The sequence below is a fragment of the Delphinapterus leucas genome, chromosome 7, assembly GCF_059928025.1.
Source record: "Delphinapterus leucas isolate spDelLeu-1000000601 "Yukka" chromosome 7, BTC_Dleu_Yukka2, whole genome shotgun sequence".
NCBI lineage: Eukaryota > Metazoa > Chordata > Mammalia > Artiodactyla > Monodontidae > Delphinapterus > Delphinapterus leucas.
The window spans coordinates 9,573,972-9,592,469 of record NC_143135.1 but is presented as its reverse complement, the minus strand read 5'-3'; the positions used below and the strand labels follow the sequence as shown (position 1 = coordinate 9,592,469).

The 18,498-nt window shown below is 60.9% G+C and overlaps 1 protein-coding gene across 2 annotated transcripts; it reads right to left on the bottom strand.

Moving 5' to 3' along the window:
* Positions 1 to 231: 231 nt before the first annotated feature.
* Positions 232 to 18,119, bottom strand: RAB3IL1 (RAB3A interacting protein like 1). 2 transcript variants are annotated; one of them, XM_022591787.3, is made up of 11 exons: positions 17,970 to 18,119; positions 9,560 to 9,806; positions 9,043 to 9,138; positions 8,874 to 8,951; positions 7,987 to 8,205; positions 6,620 to 6,748; positions 6,413 to 6,525; positions 6,112 to 6,135; positions 4,840 to 4,939; positions 2,089 to 2,155; positions 232 to 1,271 (listed from the first exon to the last, which is right to left on the bottom strand). In XM_022591787.3, the coding sequence occupies exons 1-11, from the start codon at positions 17,978 to 17,980 to the stop codon at positions 1,189 to 1,191; spliced, it is 1,167 nt and encodes a 388-aa protein (XP_022447495.1). In that variant the 5' UTR covers positions 17,981 to 18,119; the 3' UTR covers positions 232 to 1,188. The 2 variants fall into 2 exon arrangements, with proteins under 2 accessions (XP_022447495.1, XP_022447494.2); XM_022591786.3 differs by lacking the exon at positions 17,970 to 18,119 and having other exon boundaries at positions 9,560 to 9,945.
* Positions 18,120 to 18,498: the final 379 nt, after the last annotated feature.

Genomic DNA, 18,498 nt, shown 5'->3' with positions numbered 1-18,498 from the left:
TCCTGACAGCAAACCACTTCTTGGGAGAGGGAGCTGGGCTCATCCCCCAATAACCTACTGCCCCAGGAACACTGGGGAGGACTCGGTTGGTGCTCCCTCCAGCAATCCCTTCAGGATTTGGGTTTAATCCCAAGCACGAGGGCGGGCAAGGAAAGGATTTTGTTTCATTCCTTCAGATGCCCAAGCCTTGGCCCAAGCCCCAGGGCGCAGGAGTGAAGGCGCGTGGCTGCCTGGCCTCTACCAACAAAGCCGTCCTTTATTAAATAGAGATCGCGTTACATTCCATTCAGAGGAGGAAATCGGACGTGGTGAGGGATGTGTCCAGGTTGGACCCCGGTACTGAGTAGGCTGCGAGGGGGGAGGAGGGGCCCGGGTCCTGCCTGCCCCACCCCAGTCCTGTGTACCGGGCTGGGCGATCTCAGCCTCCATCGTCGGAATGGCCATCCACAGCTGAAAACAGGCCCGGGCATCCTGAGGCCTGTCTGTGTTTTACTTTGGGAGGAAAGTGCCCCAATCCTCCCAGCAGTGGTGGGGGCGAAGGCTCCTTGCAGCATTGGGCTCAGCTGGCGGGAAGGAGGAAGGTCGAGCGGGCGGGCAAGAGGAGGGCCCCTGATACATCTTAAGAATGTTTTGGGGTCACTGTCAGGCAGATACAGGATGGAGTGGAAGACAGCCAGCGAGGCCCCCGTCCGCCCCGTCCGCTCCTCCTAGCTCTCTGGCCCTTGGGCACAGCAGGCCCACCTGGCAACGAGGTGAAGGATGGCCACAAGGGGGTGCTGGTGCCCAGGGCTTAGGAAAGGCGGGGGTGCGGAGATACCCTGGAGATCTCGCCAGTGAGGCACCTGCAGGCAGCAGCTCCTAGGACTGGGGAGGGGGTGCTGGCTGTCCCAGGGGTGCCCTCCCAAGGGCTGAGCCCCTTTGTACGGCTCCCAGCTCCTTGGTCTTTGGTGCTTTCTTGAAAGTCTCCTGGTGGCTGTAGTACTACGAGGGGGGAGAGGTCACCTCCTGAGGTCCTGTCCTGGGATGGACATTTGCTGCCGGCTTAGTGCTGCCTCCATGGCCTGGCCATTTGTCCCTCTGTTCAGCTTCTGGCTCAGGGCTGGCTCTAGGACCCCGTCTATCTGTCTGTCTCTCCTGGGGCAGGTGTTGGCTCCAGCTCAGAGCCCCCCTCCAGGCCTGGGCCATGACCTAGGCCTCCTGGGGGAAGAAGCCAAGCTTGGCCAGCGACATCTCCTTCCTCAGCCTTGTGATCTCCCAGAACATGGGCTCCGCTGCAGGCAGACAGAGGGTGGACAGCTCAGTGCCCACTCAGGGTTGCCTCAGGCAGATGGCCTGGCCTCTCCCCCAGCTTTGGGCAGGGCAGCTGGTGGGCACCCTAGGACTCCCCAGTCCCTGAGGACAGATCTCAGTGAGTAGCTGGACCTCTTTGAGGTTCCACTCTGGGGGCTTGCAGCCCGGGAGGCATGGAGGTGACGGTCACCTCCACAGCCTGACACGCACACGCATGTATACACTGCCACACACTCGGACAGACTGCAAATGCTCTCCAACCCCTGCTCCCGGGGCTCTCCAGCGACCCTGCACAGGGCCCGTCCCTGGCCTGGCAGAATGGAGGCAGGGGGACAACGGGTGGACAGAGGACCTGTTGGGCAAGGGCGGGGAGTGTCTACAGGGGGAGGTGGGCGAGCCGTGTCCAGCCACCACTTGGAGGTCCACGCGGCGGGAGAGGGGAGGAGATTCACAGGGGAGGCCCCATCGTGTAGGCCAGGCCAGTAACAGGAATGCCGTCGCTACAGGCCCGGGGGGCTGGAGAGGTTTCTGAACGGGAAAAAGCAGCTGGATCCAGGTATGTGGGGGCACCAGGCTGGTTTTCCCGGTAAGGCAGAGCCCAGGAGGCTCCTTCCGCTCTTCCTCTCTCCACAGGGCTCAGCAACAGGAGCTTCCGGATCGCTTTGCTAATCTACGACCTTCTCTCTCGCAGAGTCCTCCTCCGACGGGGGGCAGCAAAGCCCTGGGGTTGGCCCGGCCGCCCCGCCCCGCCCTTCCCCTCCCAGGCGCCACCCCCAGCGGCCACCAGGGGGCGCTCACCGTCCTGCCGCACCAGGCCTTGCTGGATGTAGCGGATGTAGGTGAAGAAGTTGCACACGGCCGTGATCTGTGGGCAGAGGGGGCAGGGTGTGACCCCCCGGCCCTCACACTTGCCCCCTCCCCCCCCCAAAAAAAGCCAGGTCAGATCGCAGACCAGAGCGGGAAGACCCACGTCCTGTGAGACTCAGATAACTCTGGGCTCTAACGTTGCAGTCAACAGCAGCAATACTAGTACTCCTAATAAAAACGATAGCGACAACTAAGCGTAATCAAGTACGCGTATCCGGTGCGGCAGACGTGCCTATCATTCCCAGTCTACACGTGGGGAGAGCTGAGGCTCCAAGAACGACCCCACAACGACTGCAGAGGCCATGGAGCCTCCACTTATTAAGTGGCTGAGCTGCAAAGATGAAACCGGGCAGGCTGCCTAGAATCCACGCTCTCCTGAGGGGCCTGCTCGCTCTGGCTACTGGAGGCCCCGGCCAGCCAGGCCTTACCAGGTGCTATTCGTAATGCCAGGAAAGGTGAGGGGGTCAGAAGCTGCTAACCTGGCTGCCCTGGATCCCCACCTGAAGCCCCCAGTCTGACCTGAGGCCTGCTCCGAGCCAGGCCCTGCGCCAGGCACTGGGGACCCTGAGCTGGCTCAGACCTGATCTCTGTCACGAAGACTCTCATACCGTTGAGAGGGCACTGTCAGTGCCCTTCCCAGGCCCCTTCCCCAGGCTGGGGCCCCATCTCCCCACTGCTGAGAATGTCGGCTGCTGGTGCCCCTCTGCACCCCATACCCTCACAGACTTCAGCCAATGACTGACAGGCATCTTGGGTATAAAAGGCCACGCCCGTGCCTCTGGGTGGAACCCACTCTGGGCTCCAGAGCCCCTGCGGATCAGGCTGAAGCCAGACTCCAGCTGAAGCCTCACCTTTGCCTGTCCTTCCCCCCACCCCCATTCTGCCTCCTGAGAATTGCACACCATCTCCATCTTAGGCTCTGCTTCTAGGGTACCCAACCCAAAGCAGGGTGGAAGGCAGCTGGCAGCTGTGCCCACAACTGCCCATGCTGAATACCCAGCACTTTGGGGGAGGGACATCAAGTGTGTGGGGGCCACAGGCTGAGGAGTGGAGAAAGCTGAGGGAGGGGCGATGCTCCTGCTGGGCCCTCAAACACACAGGAGCCCTTGCCAGGAGGACAAAATTGGGTGCAGGGGGTTGGTGGCCCTGGCAAAGGCAGGGAGGTGTGAGAGAGGCCAGGTGAGGGGACTAACCCAGTGTGGCAAAGGTGCCGCCTGGGAGGGCTGAGGAGCGGCTGCATAGGGCCGGATGGGATGGGCAGGAGAAGCTTGAGTCCCAGGCCCTGGCGTTGCTCAATGGCCAGTAGGCCCTACCAGAGGCCCGTGACTAGGGAATGGTGGGGAGCAGTGGGGCTCTCTCCCCAGGGCTGCGCTTTGGGGACAGAACTTTCTTCTCCCTATGGATTCCACACTCCTTGGTCTCATCAGGGTGGGGACCACATCCTAGAACTTCACACCCTTCCCCTCTGCCTTCCCAGCTCTGCCCAGGACAGCAGACACGTAGGCCTGGCAGAACAAGGTTCTAGATGTTATTTTGTAGGCATGGGAGCGTCTGGCACAGATCCCCTGGTTGGGATCAGAAAAAAACAGAGGTGACCCATGGCCACCAAACAAGGCTCTGGGCACAGATGCAGGGGGTGGAGACTGCAGCAGTTAAGAGACTGGATCCAGGATGGGGAGACCTCAGGTCTAGGCTGAGTGGCCTGGGGTGCACCCCTTTCCTTTCTAAGGCTCAGACGCCCTCTCTAATGGGAGCTCAGCTCGCTGCTGGGGGATTTGCCAGAACAACATGCTGGGCTGCCCTGCAGAGGCTGTCAGGACCAGACAAGCTGACCGTGCTGGTCAATCTACTTTAGTCCGATCAGGCACCTCTAGTAGGTCAAGGGGAGGAGACGGTTCCTCTAAGAGGACCTTCCACACCACGTCACCTTTGCACCAAGCTTCAGAGTTTTCCAAACTTTTGTTCTTTCCAATCTTCTTCACTGTCTTTGAAGGGACAGAGGAAAGGGGTCCACCCCACCCTCATCCCAGCTCAGTGAGGCCGCTTGATCCACTGACCCTCACCTGGGTCACTCGGCAGGTGAGGGCAGAAGCTGGGATTCCTGGAGGCCCCTCAGAGCCCACAGCTGACTGTCAGCCTTGTGTGACAGACAAGCCTCAGAACCTTCTCCAAAGCCCGGGGCCGGAGCCAGGAGTCAGGAGCCTGGAACTCTAGTGTCACTCCCTTGATTAGGTTATATTAAATGACAGAGCTGATGGGTGTCACTCCCATGATTACTTTTCAGCAAGCAAGAAAATGGCTACCTCAGTCCTTCCACAAGGAACTGACTTCTGCCAACAACATGTGAGCTCAGAAGAGGACCCTGAGCTCCAGAAAGGATGCAGCCGCTGATACCGTGACTGCAGTCCATGAGGCCCTGAGCAGAGGACCCAGCTAAGCTGTGCCCAGACTCCTACCCAGGGAGTCTGTGAGATAATAAATCAATGCCACTAAGTTTACGGTAACTTGTCACACAGCAACAGCAAACAAATACACTGGCTTGTCTGTGTGGCCCAAGTCATTCTCGTACCTCTCTGAGCCTGTGCCCTGCTCTGTAGATTGTAGGTTGTGCAGCCTGGGGCTCAGAGTCCCAGCCCAGGGAGCCTCTAAGGAGCCAGGTAACACTCCCATTGGATGACTCACTCTGGCCCGGGAGGACGGTGAGATGTAGTAGTGGCTCTCGGAGTCCCCAAGCCGGATTCGGTGACGACAGGCGCAGGCCAGGCCACTCAGGGCACATGTACTAGGGAAAAGCAGATCTCAGGACCATGGGGACGGCTGGGGCCTGCCCACCCAGCTCATCTGGGGAGGATGCAGCAGCCAGAGAAGGCACAGAGGGAGGGGGAGGCAAACACACATCAGGGTGGGGCCTGGCATCCTTTCCCCTGGTCCCAGCTTCCCAAGGAGCCTGGAGCCAGGCCAAGGAGGAGGGCAGTCTCAGAAGTCCCTGGGGGAGACCTTTAAAGCAAGCTGGACCCCATCCCTCAACCCCTCACCTCACCCCTGTTGGGCAGGAGAGCTTGGTCGACCTCAGGCCAGGTGTACCAAAGCTCTACCCTCTGCCGTCCCTAAAAATGCTGCTCCTACTTTACTGGGGCCCTCAGACCCAGTCACCCCTTCCTCCTAAGCAGGAGTCTTCTCTCTCCTCCACTTAGGTCACCAAGTCCCCAGGCTAGGTTCTGCCAATAGGACCTTTTGCCCGGATGCCCTCAGTTCCTTCCAACCAGACTTCTGCCTCATCTCTGCCTTTCTTCTCCATGTTACAGCCAGGGGCTACTCCAAAAACCCACATCTAGCCCATTTTCTTTCCCTGCTGCTTCCCTACTGCCCAGGAAATAGTTATGGGGAATCCCGAGTAAAGGAAGGTTAAATAGGCTCCTTGGTTGCAGGACTTATCAGAGCCTTTGCTGCCTCCAGGTTCACTGTGACTCTGATTGGACCAGGGAACCCTCTTTTCAGGGAACGTTAATCGATGATTTGTGAAATGCTGGCCTCAGTGGGTTAAAGCCCAAACCTCATTTGAGGCCTTCACACTCTGGCCCCAAACGCCCTCTATGGCCTCAGCCCCAACCCCATGCCCACCCACCCCACTGCTCCGCCCACCGATCTAGTGGTGTTTCCATTAATATTCCAGCTTCTCATACCTCCACTCATGCTGTTGCCTCTGCCTGAAAGGTCCTTCCCTGCTCAGCAAACTGCTATTCGTCTTTCAAAACCCGGCTCAAATGTTCCCCTCTGTGACAAGGCTCCCACCCAGGGGCCTCCCTCGCAGGCCCCAGTCCCTGCCCTTGCTCCATGCTGGCAGCTTTGCTCTGCTGCTGGCCCTGCCCAATGCCAGCTGAAAAGCAGGGAGGACAAGATGCCAGGGCCATCGGGTCATTGTCAGGAGGTGGAGTGAAAAATGACGTCACTTACGTGTCAATCGGGGCCCGGAACCCACTGTGGGAGAGAGGGGGTAGGAGAGAGATGCACGTCAGGCCAGCCAGGAAGGGGGAGACCCCGGCTCCATGACTAGAGGCAGCATGTCTGCCAAAGATGCCTCCTTGCCTTGCGCGGAGGCAGCCACTGTCCCTCTCTGGTCAGGTGCCCCTGCCCAACCCCAGGTCCCACTGCAGGACCCAGCAGGCAGGCCTGAGGCTCAGTCCTCCCTGGCCACCCCCTTGGTGCAGCCCAAGGCTATGTGGGCCTTTCCCAGGGGGCAGGGCGCTAAGCTTACTTGGTGCGGCCACACTCGACAGCGGCCACCTTCACCGCGGGCAGTGTTTGTGAAGCCACGGGCTCGATGGTGAGTGTGTTGTCCTCCACGGCGGCCCGTACCAGGGCTGAGAGCTGCGGTAGAGCAGGGTGGAGTGGGAGGTGGTGAGGGGCTGGCCGCCGGCTGCAGGGCCAGGCCCCCCGGCGGGCCACCCTCTGTCTGCCTCACCTCCTGCATGGTGAAGTCCAGGCAGGGGCCCACGTCCTCCCGGTACACCCTTTCCAGGAAGGGGGAGGTCTTGTCCAGGGTGGGCGATTCCCTCCAGGCCTGGAACTCTGCAAACAGGGTCGTGTCCACCTGTGGGGGAAGGTGAGCCGGTGGTGGGGGGCAGGGCACTGGGGGGCCAGCATGGCAGAGACAGGCAGAGCCCCAGGAGGGAGGGGAGCCAGGGAGGATGCAGTGCAGGCCCCAGCGGGCCTGTCCCCTGTAGCCATGCAGGGGACCCGAGTCCCAAAGAAGAACTCTTCTCTTCCCCTTGCACAGAAGAATTTAGATTCGGAACTCAAAAGTTTCACTTCCAAGTGTGTTGGAGGTGTGTTGCCAGTTTCTTGGCCTAGAGAATTAGACTTGGGTCCAGGGTCTCCTTCTGAAGACCCTCGCTGCCTCCTTGAGGAGGGTAAGTTGAAGAGTGACGCTGCAGGTACCCGCAGGTACACACAGGGACCTGACGGGACGCACAGCACACACAGGCATGCACACACGGAAAGGAACACACACAACTTGCTGGCTGCCCTGGGGCACATGCAGAGGGAGAGGCTGGGAGGGGGCAGAGGGAGCAGCCCCTCTCTGGAGCCTTTACCTGTTGGGAAAAGGAGAGAGAGGTAGCAGAGGTGGGGCCCACGGGCAGCTCCCCAGGTGGGAGCTGCCAGGCCGGCTCGTAGGTGAGGTGAACCGCCTTGCTGGGGATCACGCAGAGGAGCAGGGAGAGGAGAGGGGGCAGCCCGGGCTGGGCCGGCAGGACAGACAGACAGACAGGTGCACAGACACAGGCAGAGGAAGGAGATTATTAGAGTCCAGCCGGAAGCTTAGAGCTCAGAAGGGGATGGAGAGGCCTGGCCCGCACCTCCTCCCTGGATGCTCGGGAGGCCTGGGGCAGGGCAGAGCTGGGGCCACCTTGGCATCAGAGACTCCAGGAAGCTGAATCCCACTACAGCCTTCAGGGGCGTCCGCTGGGTGCAGCCCTGAGCTGAGCTCCTGACACCCACGTCCTGTGGCCCCAGGAAACCCCATTTACGTGAGGAGACTGAGGTGCTGACAGGCGGCTTCACTTGCCCAAAGACCCATGGCCAAGGACATCACAGCCATTGTCCCGCCTGGACCAGGTGCCCCACGTACCCTACTGAGGGCCCAACACCTCCTATCACAGGGAATTCGGGCAGCCCTCACAGCCAGAGGACACAGAGGCCCAGAGAGGGTAGGACACGCTCCCCGTCACACAGCGGGGTCCAGGCGGGTCCCCACTGGGCACCGCTGCCTGGCTGACAGTGGGCACTGCCTCCCTTTCCTGTGACCACTGCCTGCCCGCTGCCCCTCACCTCTTTGCCCTCCTTGTCCGGGCTGGGGGCGTGTCCTACCGCGGTGCACACGGCGGGGCAGAGGGCGCTGCTGGTGCTATTATGACGCAAGTGGCCCTTGCGGGGTCCGGCCTTGGTGGGGCTGAGCAGCTGTGGGTGGAGCTCGCGGTTAGGAGAGGCTGGTGTGGACGTGATGACCAGTGTCTTCAAGGCTGTCACCTCTGCTTGCAGCATGTCGATCTGGCCGGGAGGGACGGCTTTCAATATTAACCCAGGGCTGAGGCTGCCCCGGCTGCCACTGCCTGCCACCCCAGCTCAGGAAAGACCACCCTGAGCACCTAACTCCACCCGTTATCTTCGGAACAGCCTCTGGGTTGGGGGCCGAGATACCCTTTCCATAGATAGGGAAACTGAGGCTCAGAGGAGACACAGCCTGGCTGAGGTCATACTGGGAGCCAGGACTCTGTTAGGTGCACGTATCTGGGAGCTGGCTGGGTCTCCCACTGAGGGGCCCCCAGGAGCCAGGAACAGCCCAGCCCTCCCATTTTACAGATGGGTAAATGGGCTCCAAGGGATAAAGCTACTTGCCCAGGCTCACACAGCCAGACTGAGGTTTCTGCTTTGTAAAGGGGGTATGGGACGGAGGAAAAGAAATTACAAAGGCCACAGGATCCTCCCAGCCCCTGAAAAGGCCCCCAGAAAGGTCTCCGTGGTACAGCAGAAACACAGCTCGAGTCCCAGGGAGCTGGGCTCCCACTCCAGCGGGAACGTTTCAGTGGGGCCATCTCGGATGCCTCTGCCCCTCCCTGCTGGCCCCCCAGTCCATGCGAGGGTCCGATCGGGTGGCGGAGGCCGGCGCTCGCAGGGCTCAGAAGTGGGCAGGAGGTCTGGGCCGGCGCGTGCCTCACCTTGCCCCGCGTCTCCTTCAGCTGCTTTTCTGACGCCGCCTGCTTCATGTTGGCTTCTCGGACCATCCTGTGGGCTTCCTGGGAAGACGGCGGGCTCCACGTGAGGGACAGGCGCGGACGGACGCCCAGCTGCCCCGCCCTCTGCCCGCCACCCCGCCCCGCCCCGCACCTCGAACAGGCTGGCCGTCAGCTCCTCCAGCTCCCGTTCCAGCTGCCCGCGCACCCTGCACAGCCGCTCACACTCCGCATCCTTCAGCTTCAGCTCCTGCGGGGCGGGCGTGGGCACGAGGGAGGGCGCTGTGAGCCCCCCAGCGGCCCTGGGCCTGGCGCCACTCCCGCGGCCGCCTTACTTTGCGCCTCAGGGCCCCGAGCTTGCCTCCTCTGCGCTTCTACAGATTAGAATATGCTTTTTCCATTTAGCTCAGAGCGTGAAGTTGAACCCCAACCGTCAGTTTGTTAGAGCCTGGGAACGGTTTTCAGAGATGTCATGACTTCTAAAAGTCGTTTAAAAGTCACAAGAAAAACTGTTTCTCCTTTGTTTGGGCTGCCCTCCTGCCCAGCACAGGCCTGGCATGTAGGTGGCCTTGACAGGAACGTGACGTCTCTGGGCTTTGGGTGAAAGCCCACGGCCCCTCAGGCCGGCCCCTCACCCACCCCCCCACTCCGCCCCCGCCCTCAGAGCCCACCTTCTGGGCTTTGTGCAGCTCCTCCTTCAGGAACTCTGAGCCCTTCTCTCGGATCTCCATGGAAGAGCTGCGCAGACGCAACATGTCCAGCCGGGTGGCCGCAGGGTCCTCCTCGCCTTGGGCTTCCTTCCCTGCAGGGGTCTCCACCAGGCCTGAATCCCTGTGGCTTTTGCAGGGGCCCACACTTTTCCAGGGGACTGGGACAGCTTCAAGGGGCGGTGGGTGGCCCTCGTCCGGGTGGGGCTGGCTGTGAGGCAAAGAGCAGATACAGGGTGGTGTCCCGAGGCCTGGAGAGCTAGAGAGCTGAGGCCAGGGACCAGCCTTGGGCAATGCACCTGCCACTCTGGGCCTCAGTCTCCCCATCTGTAAAATAGGCCATCACGGGGGTTGTCCAAGGGCAGACAAGGGCAGAATGACCAAGCACAGGGTCTCCTGGGGGCAAGGACAGGACTCATTCATCTTTGTCAACCATCCCCTCCGGCCCAGGACCACAGCAGGTGCTCGTTTGCCCAGCAGATGCTGTAAATGCGAGCATGTCGAGAGCCCGAGTTTCCCCCTATATAAAACGGGGACAATCCCAACGGCCCTGCCTCAAGGGTCACTGAGTGGATCAGAGATGTGCAGAAAACCTTGGCACGCGAGATGATTAAGTGGGAACTGCCTTCATTGCTATGGCTCATGCATAGTTTATGCAAATTCGACGCCATTTAGGGTGGACCAGAGAGGAAGGGCCTAGCCAGGGCAGGCAGGGCCGGCTGAGGCAGGAAGGTTCTGCAAACAGCCTAGGCAAGGCAGCCCCACTTCCTGCTCTCTGGACCATGCAGGAGGGCAGTCCCAGCTCTCTGCTTGGTCTGCCTTGTGACCTCAGGCAAACACCCCCTCTCTCTGGGCCTCAGGACCCTCCTCCCTCTGAAGCTGAAGACCCTAGAGGCGGTGCGGGGTGGGGGCCGCCAGCCGCTGCCCACCTCCCATCCACGCGCCCCCCTTCGCAGCAGACCCTGAGGAGGGAGGGGAGGAGCGGGCTGGGCCGTGGTGGTTTGTGCCAAGACAGCACCCTGGACTCGCTCACTCAGCAAAAGCTGGCGGCTCCTGAGCCAGCAGCTTCTGAGCTGGAGTGGCTGGGCCGAGGCTGGGGGCTGGGCTGCTGATAGCAGCGGGGAAGTGGAGGGGAGGGGGCCAAGAGGGGCCCACACGGGAGGGAGGAAAGACAGGGCCAAGGGGTCATGAAATTCAGGATCGCGGAGGGGAAGTAACACAAGGCCAGGGTCTGTCCGGTCCCACCTCCCTGTCTTCTGGGTCCTGGGACAGTCACTAAGCAGCCCCGGAGCCTCAGTTTGCCTTTAGGTAACACAGAGGGCACCCAGGGACCCCAGCAATGAGCCCATTCCCGACCCTCCGCATGGCCCTGTCCAGCTGCCCAGCCCAGCCTGCCGTCTGCTGGAACTGGCCCCGAGTGTGGCCTCAAGGTTCCTGGGGCTGGGTCCTGCCTTGCTAGGACGTGGGGCTTTGACGAATAAAGTGGGAACACACACCCACCGCTCCATCAACAGTGTTTATGCCGGACAGGGATCTTTCCTAATACTTTGCTTGGGGGGGGGGTCTAGTTGGGAAGGGGGGTGTCCCTGAAGCTTAGGGGTCTCTGGCAGTACTGTGGCAGCCCCAGGCTGGGGTCTGCACCCAGGGGACTCATGAGGGTGCTCTGCCCATGTTATCTCATTCAAAACTCTCAGCAGCATTCGTGGTATTGTTCCCATTCTACAGTTGAGGGACGGATGCTCAGAGAGGTAATGGGACTTGCCCAGGGCCACACAGCTAGTCGGTGGCACTGGTGGGACAGGCGGCCAGGTCTTCAGCCCAGGCCCAAAGCTCTCCAGCCACAGCGGACAGGCAGGTGGGGTGTGGGCCACAGAATTTTGCATCTGCCTTGGGATCAAGGGCCGCTGGACCCAGGGGCATCCAGGAGGCTCCTCCCTGGCTGTGACAGGAAAATCTGACCCAATTCCAGCCCAAACTGGCTTCTCAGCCTCTGCTCAGGCAGAGAAACTGCCTCCCAGGAGGGAGGCCAGGACTGGGGGAGCTGTGGCTGCGAGCACAGGCCAGTCAGGCATGGCCAGGTCCATGCCAGCCTCTGACCTGGGGTCCACGCGAGCCCCTGGGAAAGTTGCTGAAATTCTTTCAACCTGCTTCCCCGCCTGTGGGATGGCGGTTAAAACCTGCAGGGACACACTGAGAATCCAATGAGGAAGTCACTGGCTACAGCGCCAGGTAAATAGTGGGCTATCTGCCAGGTGCCTCCACCACCTCCACCATCCCTGCCCAGGCTCTTGTGTCCTGCACCTGAAACCCCAGGCCCTGGGGATGTACCCACTGTGGGAACCTGGAGGCCTGGGCCCCAGCCCCACTTTCTCAGTTGAGAGAATGGCCACAGTCACTCAGGCTTGGTGGGGACCCCATCTCGGGACTGCCCACTACAATAGGATGAGCAGGAACTACAGGCCAAGGGCAGGGGTTGACTCAGGGACAGCACAGGGCACAGGGCAGGATCCCAGGTCTCAGACACCTAGCCCCACAACAAGGACCACCCTGACATTGCCAACACCGCCTGCCTAGGGGAACAAGGCCGCCAGCCCCTCCCACGAGGCCTGAGCTTCGTCCACCAGGGTGGTCTGGGCCTCTGGCCACAGTGAAGGACTCTCCAGCGGGTCCCAAGGGCACGGGCTGGGGGTGCGTCCAGACAGCCCCCATCGTTTTCCTAACAGGCTCACTTTGGCCTACTTCTGGGGGGATGGCGCCCTATTTTGCAGCCAGAGGAAACAGTGGTCCAGGGAGGCCTGAGACAGAGTGTGATACCCTCCCCCTCTCCCTGGTGGAAAAGCCCACGAGCAAATCCTCATGGCAGAAGGCGTGGGAACAGCAGGGCCACCCTGTGGTCACCAAATGCCCAATGCCTGGGCCAGGGGTGCAGAAGCTGGAGGGAAGGAGGGTCCACTCTGTACTGAAATCTGCAGACCCTGCCCCTCACACTTCTGGGCTATGAGGCAGCTCCCGTGACTCAAAGTTCAGACGAAGGAGGGAGCCCAGGCCCCTCGGGTCCACCCAAGCCAGAATCTGCTATCTTCCACACACTTCAGTCTCCTAGACCAGAGGCCCGAAAATCCGGGTGTGAGTGCCTGGGGGCTGGGGAGCTCACTCCTTGGGCGAGCACGGGTTACCACTGGAGTCCTCCTGCTGTGCACCTCCCCTTCCAGTCCAGGTCCACGGCCCTGTGCACAAACCATCTCGGACCCCATTCCCTGCAGACACAGAGTTCAGTGTCCAGGACACACAGCAGGGCTGGCTAGGAAGGGGTCTGCTCGGGTAGGGGGGTGGGAGATACTAAGAGTCAAGGTCAGAGGTAGGTGGGGGCAGCCAACATCTCCCATCCCGAAGCCACCTCTGCGGCCTAGAGCCCAGGGCAGTTCATACAGGAAAGGCCCCACTGGGTGACTTCCCCAGGAAACACACAAGGCAGGGGAAAGCAGTAACCTCAATCCTCACCCCCCAGGCCACCCCTAGGAGGGCCAGCAGGGCTTTTGTCCCCAAGCAGAAAAAATGGCGAAATGAGGCCCACCCTGGATTCTATGGTCCCCAGTCACAAAGCAACCCCACTGGGCCAGGAGGGCCTGAACGGAGCCCACTCCCGGGGCCAGACGGACCCAGGTAGCGTCCTGGATACCCTTTCCCAGCCCCAGCCCAACCAGCCAGCCATGGGGTCCTTCTGCCCTAACCTCCCCTTCTCTGCCCCCCAGTGCCCAGGTCACCTCTTTGAGTTAAAGACCCCTCCTGTGCTAACAGGCACAGTGGGTTCATTAAGCAAGCAGCGGGGAAGCCAGTGAAGAAAGCACTGAAAACCAGGGGAAGGAGAGGGTTGGGAGGGCAGACTACGACCCTCACCCTCTGCCTGGGGCCACCAAGCCCCGGTTCCAGGGCGACTACAGCTGGTCTGGTCTGCAGGAATTCTGACCCAGGGCGCAGCTCAGGAACAGCCATGGCACAGGGGCCCAGTTCAGAATCACGCTCATACACTTATGGGCGGTCCAGTAAGCCCTGAGGACACTGAGGCTGACAGGCAAGTGACTCTCGTAACGAGGCCAGAGGGGCCCCAGGAAAGGTTTCGTGTGTTGGGTCCCCAACCAACCAGCAAGCCCAGCCAGGCTCAGCCTACAGAGTGGCCAAGTCTTCAGCTCCAGACCCACAAACAGATCAGATTCTCAAGCTCCTGTTCACGTCCACGCCAGCCCACCACTCCACATCTCCACAGACGTCATCATGTGTTAACTTGCGATGCTGCTACAGGGAGATGCTCTCGCCAGCCCAGTTTGAACGACGAGGCACCCGAGGTTCAGAGAGGGATGGCGACCTGGCTGGAACACACAGCAAGGAAGTGGCAGTGGGGAAACTGAACCCAGAGTCCAGGCACTAGTGCATCATGTGAACTGTCACCCAAAAAAGTCAGGACTGGCGGAAAGGGGATGAATGGTGGTTTCAGAGAAGCGAGGCAGGATGCAGACGGGGGTTTGAGGAAGTTGGAGATAGTGCTTGAGTGGTGGTGGTACGGTTCCACCCAAGGCTGCTGTTCTAGCCAGGCAGGCTCTGGGCTGGGAGGGGACACACAGAGACAAAAGACTTGGGCGGGGGTGGGGAGGAAATCAGGGGAGGACCAGGGGCTGGAGAGGGGAACAGAACAAAAGTTGCAGTAATTAATATAATGAAAAACGGAGGACAAGGTGAATAAGAACAGCAGTGCCCACGACATGACTGAGGAACTGGGAGGGGGTCTTTCAGGGAAGGTAAGGGGCGTGGCTGAGGCATTTGGGAAGTGGTGGCTGAGGGGAGGCACCAGCCCAGAGGGAGCAGCTGCAGCCCTGAGCCTGGATGAGGGATGGGTGAGAGAGGAGCTGAGGGCCAGAGAGCCAGCCTGGAGACCTGAACAGGAGCCATCAGAGGGGCTGGAGGGGAGGGTTCCAGAAGAATGGGAGAACAGTGTCATACGTGGCACCAGAAGAATGCCGGGAAGTGAGCCAAGCGGGACCCCCAGTATAGGAGAGGGTGGGCCTGGACCGCTCCAGGAAGGGGGAAGCAGGTGTGTGCCTGGTAGGACAGGCAGTAGGAGGGAGGAGGAGGTCAGGAACAGCTTCAGGGTGGTAAGCAGGGAGGTCAGAACACCTGAGGCAGGGGGGCCAGGCCAAGCCTCTCCCTGCCATAGCCCCGGGCCTGCCAGCCCAGCCCAGCGCAGCCCAGCCCTGATGAGGGAGGGAATCCAGCCCTGTGTCTCCACCGGAGGTGGCACAAGGCCTGAAAGGGTGGAGGGCTCCCTCCTCTACTGAGGTAGAGCAGGGCACATGGCACACACCTCACATCTGCCTGTTTAGTCCTATAAGAATCTGACACCCCAAGCCCTCAAACATCCAACACATATGCAGTGAGCACCTATCGTGTGCCAGGCGCTCCACCGGCCCAGACCCACCCAATGTGCACAGATTCTGGCAGCCACATCACCAAGCCCCCTTCTCATCACACTTGAATTCATTTTGCTTCCCTTCCCCCGCCCTGTTGAGCACAAATCCCGTGCGGGGAGAGTCTAGGACAAGCAGGACTCTACTGAGTGCCACAGACAGATGTGCTGATTAAGGGACAGCAGGAAAGACATTTCCATCTGTTGAGGGGGAGGTGGGAGGTAGTTAAATCATGGAGGGCTTCCAGGAGGAGGTGACAGTGAAGGTCGCAAAACCCCTTTCTCCTGCTCTTGACCCTGGAGCCCCTAGGCCATACTTCAGATGCCATTTCAGAGCGTGGAGTTCCCTGTGACTTACTCCTTAAAGGCAGGACCTCACAGATCCAAGCTCCTTACGATAGCCAAGGCCCAGAACAGTTAGGTGACTTTCTCAAGATCTCACAGCCCATCTGTAGCCCTGCAGCTCCCCAGCATCCTGCCTGCAGCAAAGACACAGTCTCCCATCCCTGGGAGGTTGGGGTGGTCTTTCTCATTCCTGGGCGTCTATCAGAGCCTGTCCCTCCCTTTCTAGGGAGGTATGATTAGCCCCATCTGTCAGATGGGGAAACCGAGACTGAGGGGCTACACCAATGTCATGTGGCCACTTAGTGGCAGAAAACGAGCCCAGAACCCAAACTCTCGGCTCTGATGACCAAGTCTCAAGTGCCCAGCACTGTGTTAGCAGCAGAAGTACCCCAGTCACCATCCTCACCCCATCACCAGGAAGCCGGCTTGGCACCCAAGACTATGGACAGGGGACACTGTGGTGGAGGGGGAGGGGAGCAGTCCTGTTTTGGGGGAGCCACCTCTGGGTTCTGAGTTCAGGGCCCACACTCAAGGAGTCCCAAGGAAGAGGGTCCACCTGAGCTCCTGTAGAGTCCTGCCACTTCCACCCACCCCAGGGGAGCAGCCCTGGGTCCAGGGCCAAGAAGGTGAACTGGCACTATGACCTGGCCGTTAACAGAGCAGTCACCCAAGAGACGTATCTCTGTTGTCTTCCAGGTAAGGAAACCAAGCCCCAGAGACATCAATGGCTTAGCCAGAGTCACCAACTCCTCACCCCTCCTAGTCTAGAAGGAAGGATCCCAAGTATGCACTCGCCCAGAGGTGTCACAGCAGCTCAGTCAGTTACCTGGGCAAGTGTGACCTGAGCAGCATCCCTCCCAGCTGCTGCTGGGGTCTGCGTGAGCTCGTAGGACACCAGGACCCCAGCGGGTACTGGCAGCTTGGCCCCTGCCTCCAACATCCAAGTAAGGGGGCCATGAAAAGGCAGAGCTCAAGGTAACCCCAAAACTCTGCCTCTCACTCCCCAGGTGCCCAGCTCCTCATTCTGCCCCTCATGCTTTCCATCCGCATTTATGAAGCACCTACTATGTGCTCTGCACCCAGCTACACCCTGGGGGATCCAAGTAAGCCACACTTAGGATCAAGCGGGGGTCAGCTTGGCAGCCTGGTCCATCCAGAACGGTCCTGGGACTCTTGGATCCAGTCTTTAAAGTGAGCATCCATCTACTGGCACCTCCCAGACTTGTCTGTCTGGCTCCAGCCTGGATGCCTCCAGGAAAGGACACTCTCTGGGCCTGGATTACCTCCACCACACAACCCACACATTTCACCTTGAGGCTCAGGGCAGTGAGGCCATACTCTCAAGATCACACAGCAACTCGGTGGCTGTGTTTTGCCTGGGCGCACCCAACACAAGGGGTCACGAGCTTCCTCCAGAAGCTCCTCAAGCACGGTTTACCCCAGGGGGGATCGCCCTGACCTCTCCAGCTGTCACCAACCCACCTCTCCAGCTGTCACCAACCACCTTCTCCGTAAGCTCAGTCTCCTTCCCCCAGGGCGCAATTCCACAAGAATCCAGGCTCTGCTTAACTCTCTCCCTTTAAGAGTCTCACGTGTCTCCACACCTCACCCCTACCAGGAGCCCATTCTCTCAGGAGCCCCTGCTGGGGATGACTCCCCAGCCCTCCCCTAGCATCTCAGCTCGAACTCCGAACTTCGCTAGGTGCCATGGAGTAAAGTGGATCCAGCCTGCATCAGAACTCTCCAGCCCGCCAGCCTCTCCAGTGGGGCTTCCCTCACTCCCCGGCTGTGGCTGGGAGGAGCCCTGTCCTGGGACCACCCATCTGGCCCCGTTCTTTCCAGGAGTACAACCCACCCCCACTCTGGCCACATCTCCGCCAGGACCTGGTCTTTCCAGGCTATGGGGAGGAAGAAGTGTTTACCCAACTCCATGAGAAGGCCACAGCTTTTCTGCACATACAGGGAAAGGGTCCCACACCTGGTTGCCCAGGGACTGGGACCACCCCTAAGAATCAAGGAACAGATATGGGTACTGGAGCCACTAGTCCAGGGCCCAGAGCCTGCGCTGCACCCCTCCAGGCTGCAGGGAGGTCTCACCCACCTTTGAGCTCAGCAGGTTCCAGGAGCCCCAGATGGAAGTTCACCAACTTGCAAGCGAATGTGGCAGAGACCCAGTCCCCCCTTTCGCAAATGCACTGCTTTTCAAGGGTTCACTCAGCCTGGGGGTCCCTCCTCTAGGTGCTTATCCCAGGCTTACTCTGGCTTGCACTCCGCCGCACACCCCCTTGCCCCCATCTCACTTGCGCTCCGGACAAGCTAGGAGTTGGCGCTGTCACTCCGCGACGGTCAGCAGCCCACCCTTCACAATTCCTGCCCCCAGAGAGACCCCCTGAGCCCTCCATGCCGAATGTCCTTCCACCCCAAACCGGCTCGCCAGTCCTCGTGCTACAGCACGGGCAGGGATGGGGGCGTAGAGCACCTCCCGGTAGGGGTGCACACACTGCAGGGAACCCCCCCCCCGCACCGTCCCACCCCCGGAGGCAGCCGCGGCCCGACCCCGCGCGGACCTACCCGCTCCACATACTGGCGACTCGGGGCGCCCGGGCGTCGGTTCCCCGCGCCGCCGCCGCGATCGCCCAGCGATCTCCCCGCGCCGCCCCCGCCGCGTCCCCGCCCGCAGCCGACTCCGCCCCGGGCCAGCCAGGCTGCCCCGCCGCCTGTCAGTCTTGCCCGCTGCCTGTGGGTCTGTGCGGCCCGGGCTCTCGCCCCGGCCCCCAGTCCCTCTGCGACCCTGCCCTCGGCGGGTCACGTGGCCGAGGGGTGGCCCAAGGACACGTGCCCTGCCCCGCCCCTCCGGCGGCCGACGCGGAGAACTCGCGCGCGCTCCCGGCTCAGCCCCGCTCCGGCCGCCTCCCCGGACAGTGCGACGGCCCGAGTGGGGGAGGAGCGGGTCCCCATCATCCTGCGGCCAGCACTGCTCTCCGGCGCTCCCAGCTTACTCTGCTCCAGACATCCGGCGCCCAGCGCGGCCCAGCGCAGCACCCTGCCAGGACCACCCCTGCTCAAGAGCCTACCATGGCTTTGGGCTTTCAGCTCCCAG

What these genes read in the sequence shown, in the direction of transcription:
- RAB3IL1 (XM_022591786.3), bottom strand. Translation starts at nt 9,922, where the DNA reads ATGGGGAGACTGAGGCCCAGAGTGGCAGGTGCATTGCCCAAGGCTGGT. An exon ending in AGCTGCACAAAGCCCAGAAG is followed by an intron (nt 9,139 to 9,559) that starts GTGGGCTCTGAG and finishes CCCGCCCCGCAG; the next exon opens with GAGCTGAAGCTGAAGGATGC. An exon ending in CGGACAAGGAGGGCAAAGAG is followed by an intron (nt 6,749 to 7,986) that starts GTGAGGGGCAGC and finishes CTTCCCCCACAG; the next exon opens with GTGGACACGACCCTGTTTGC.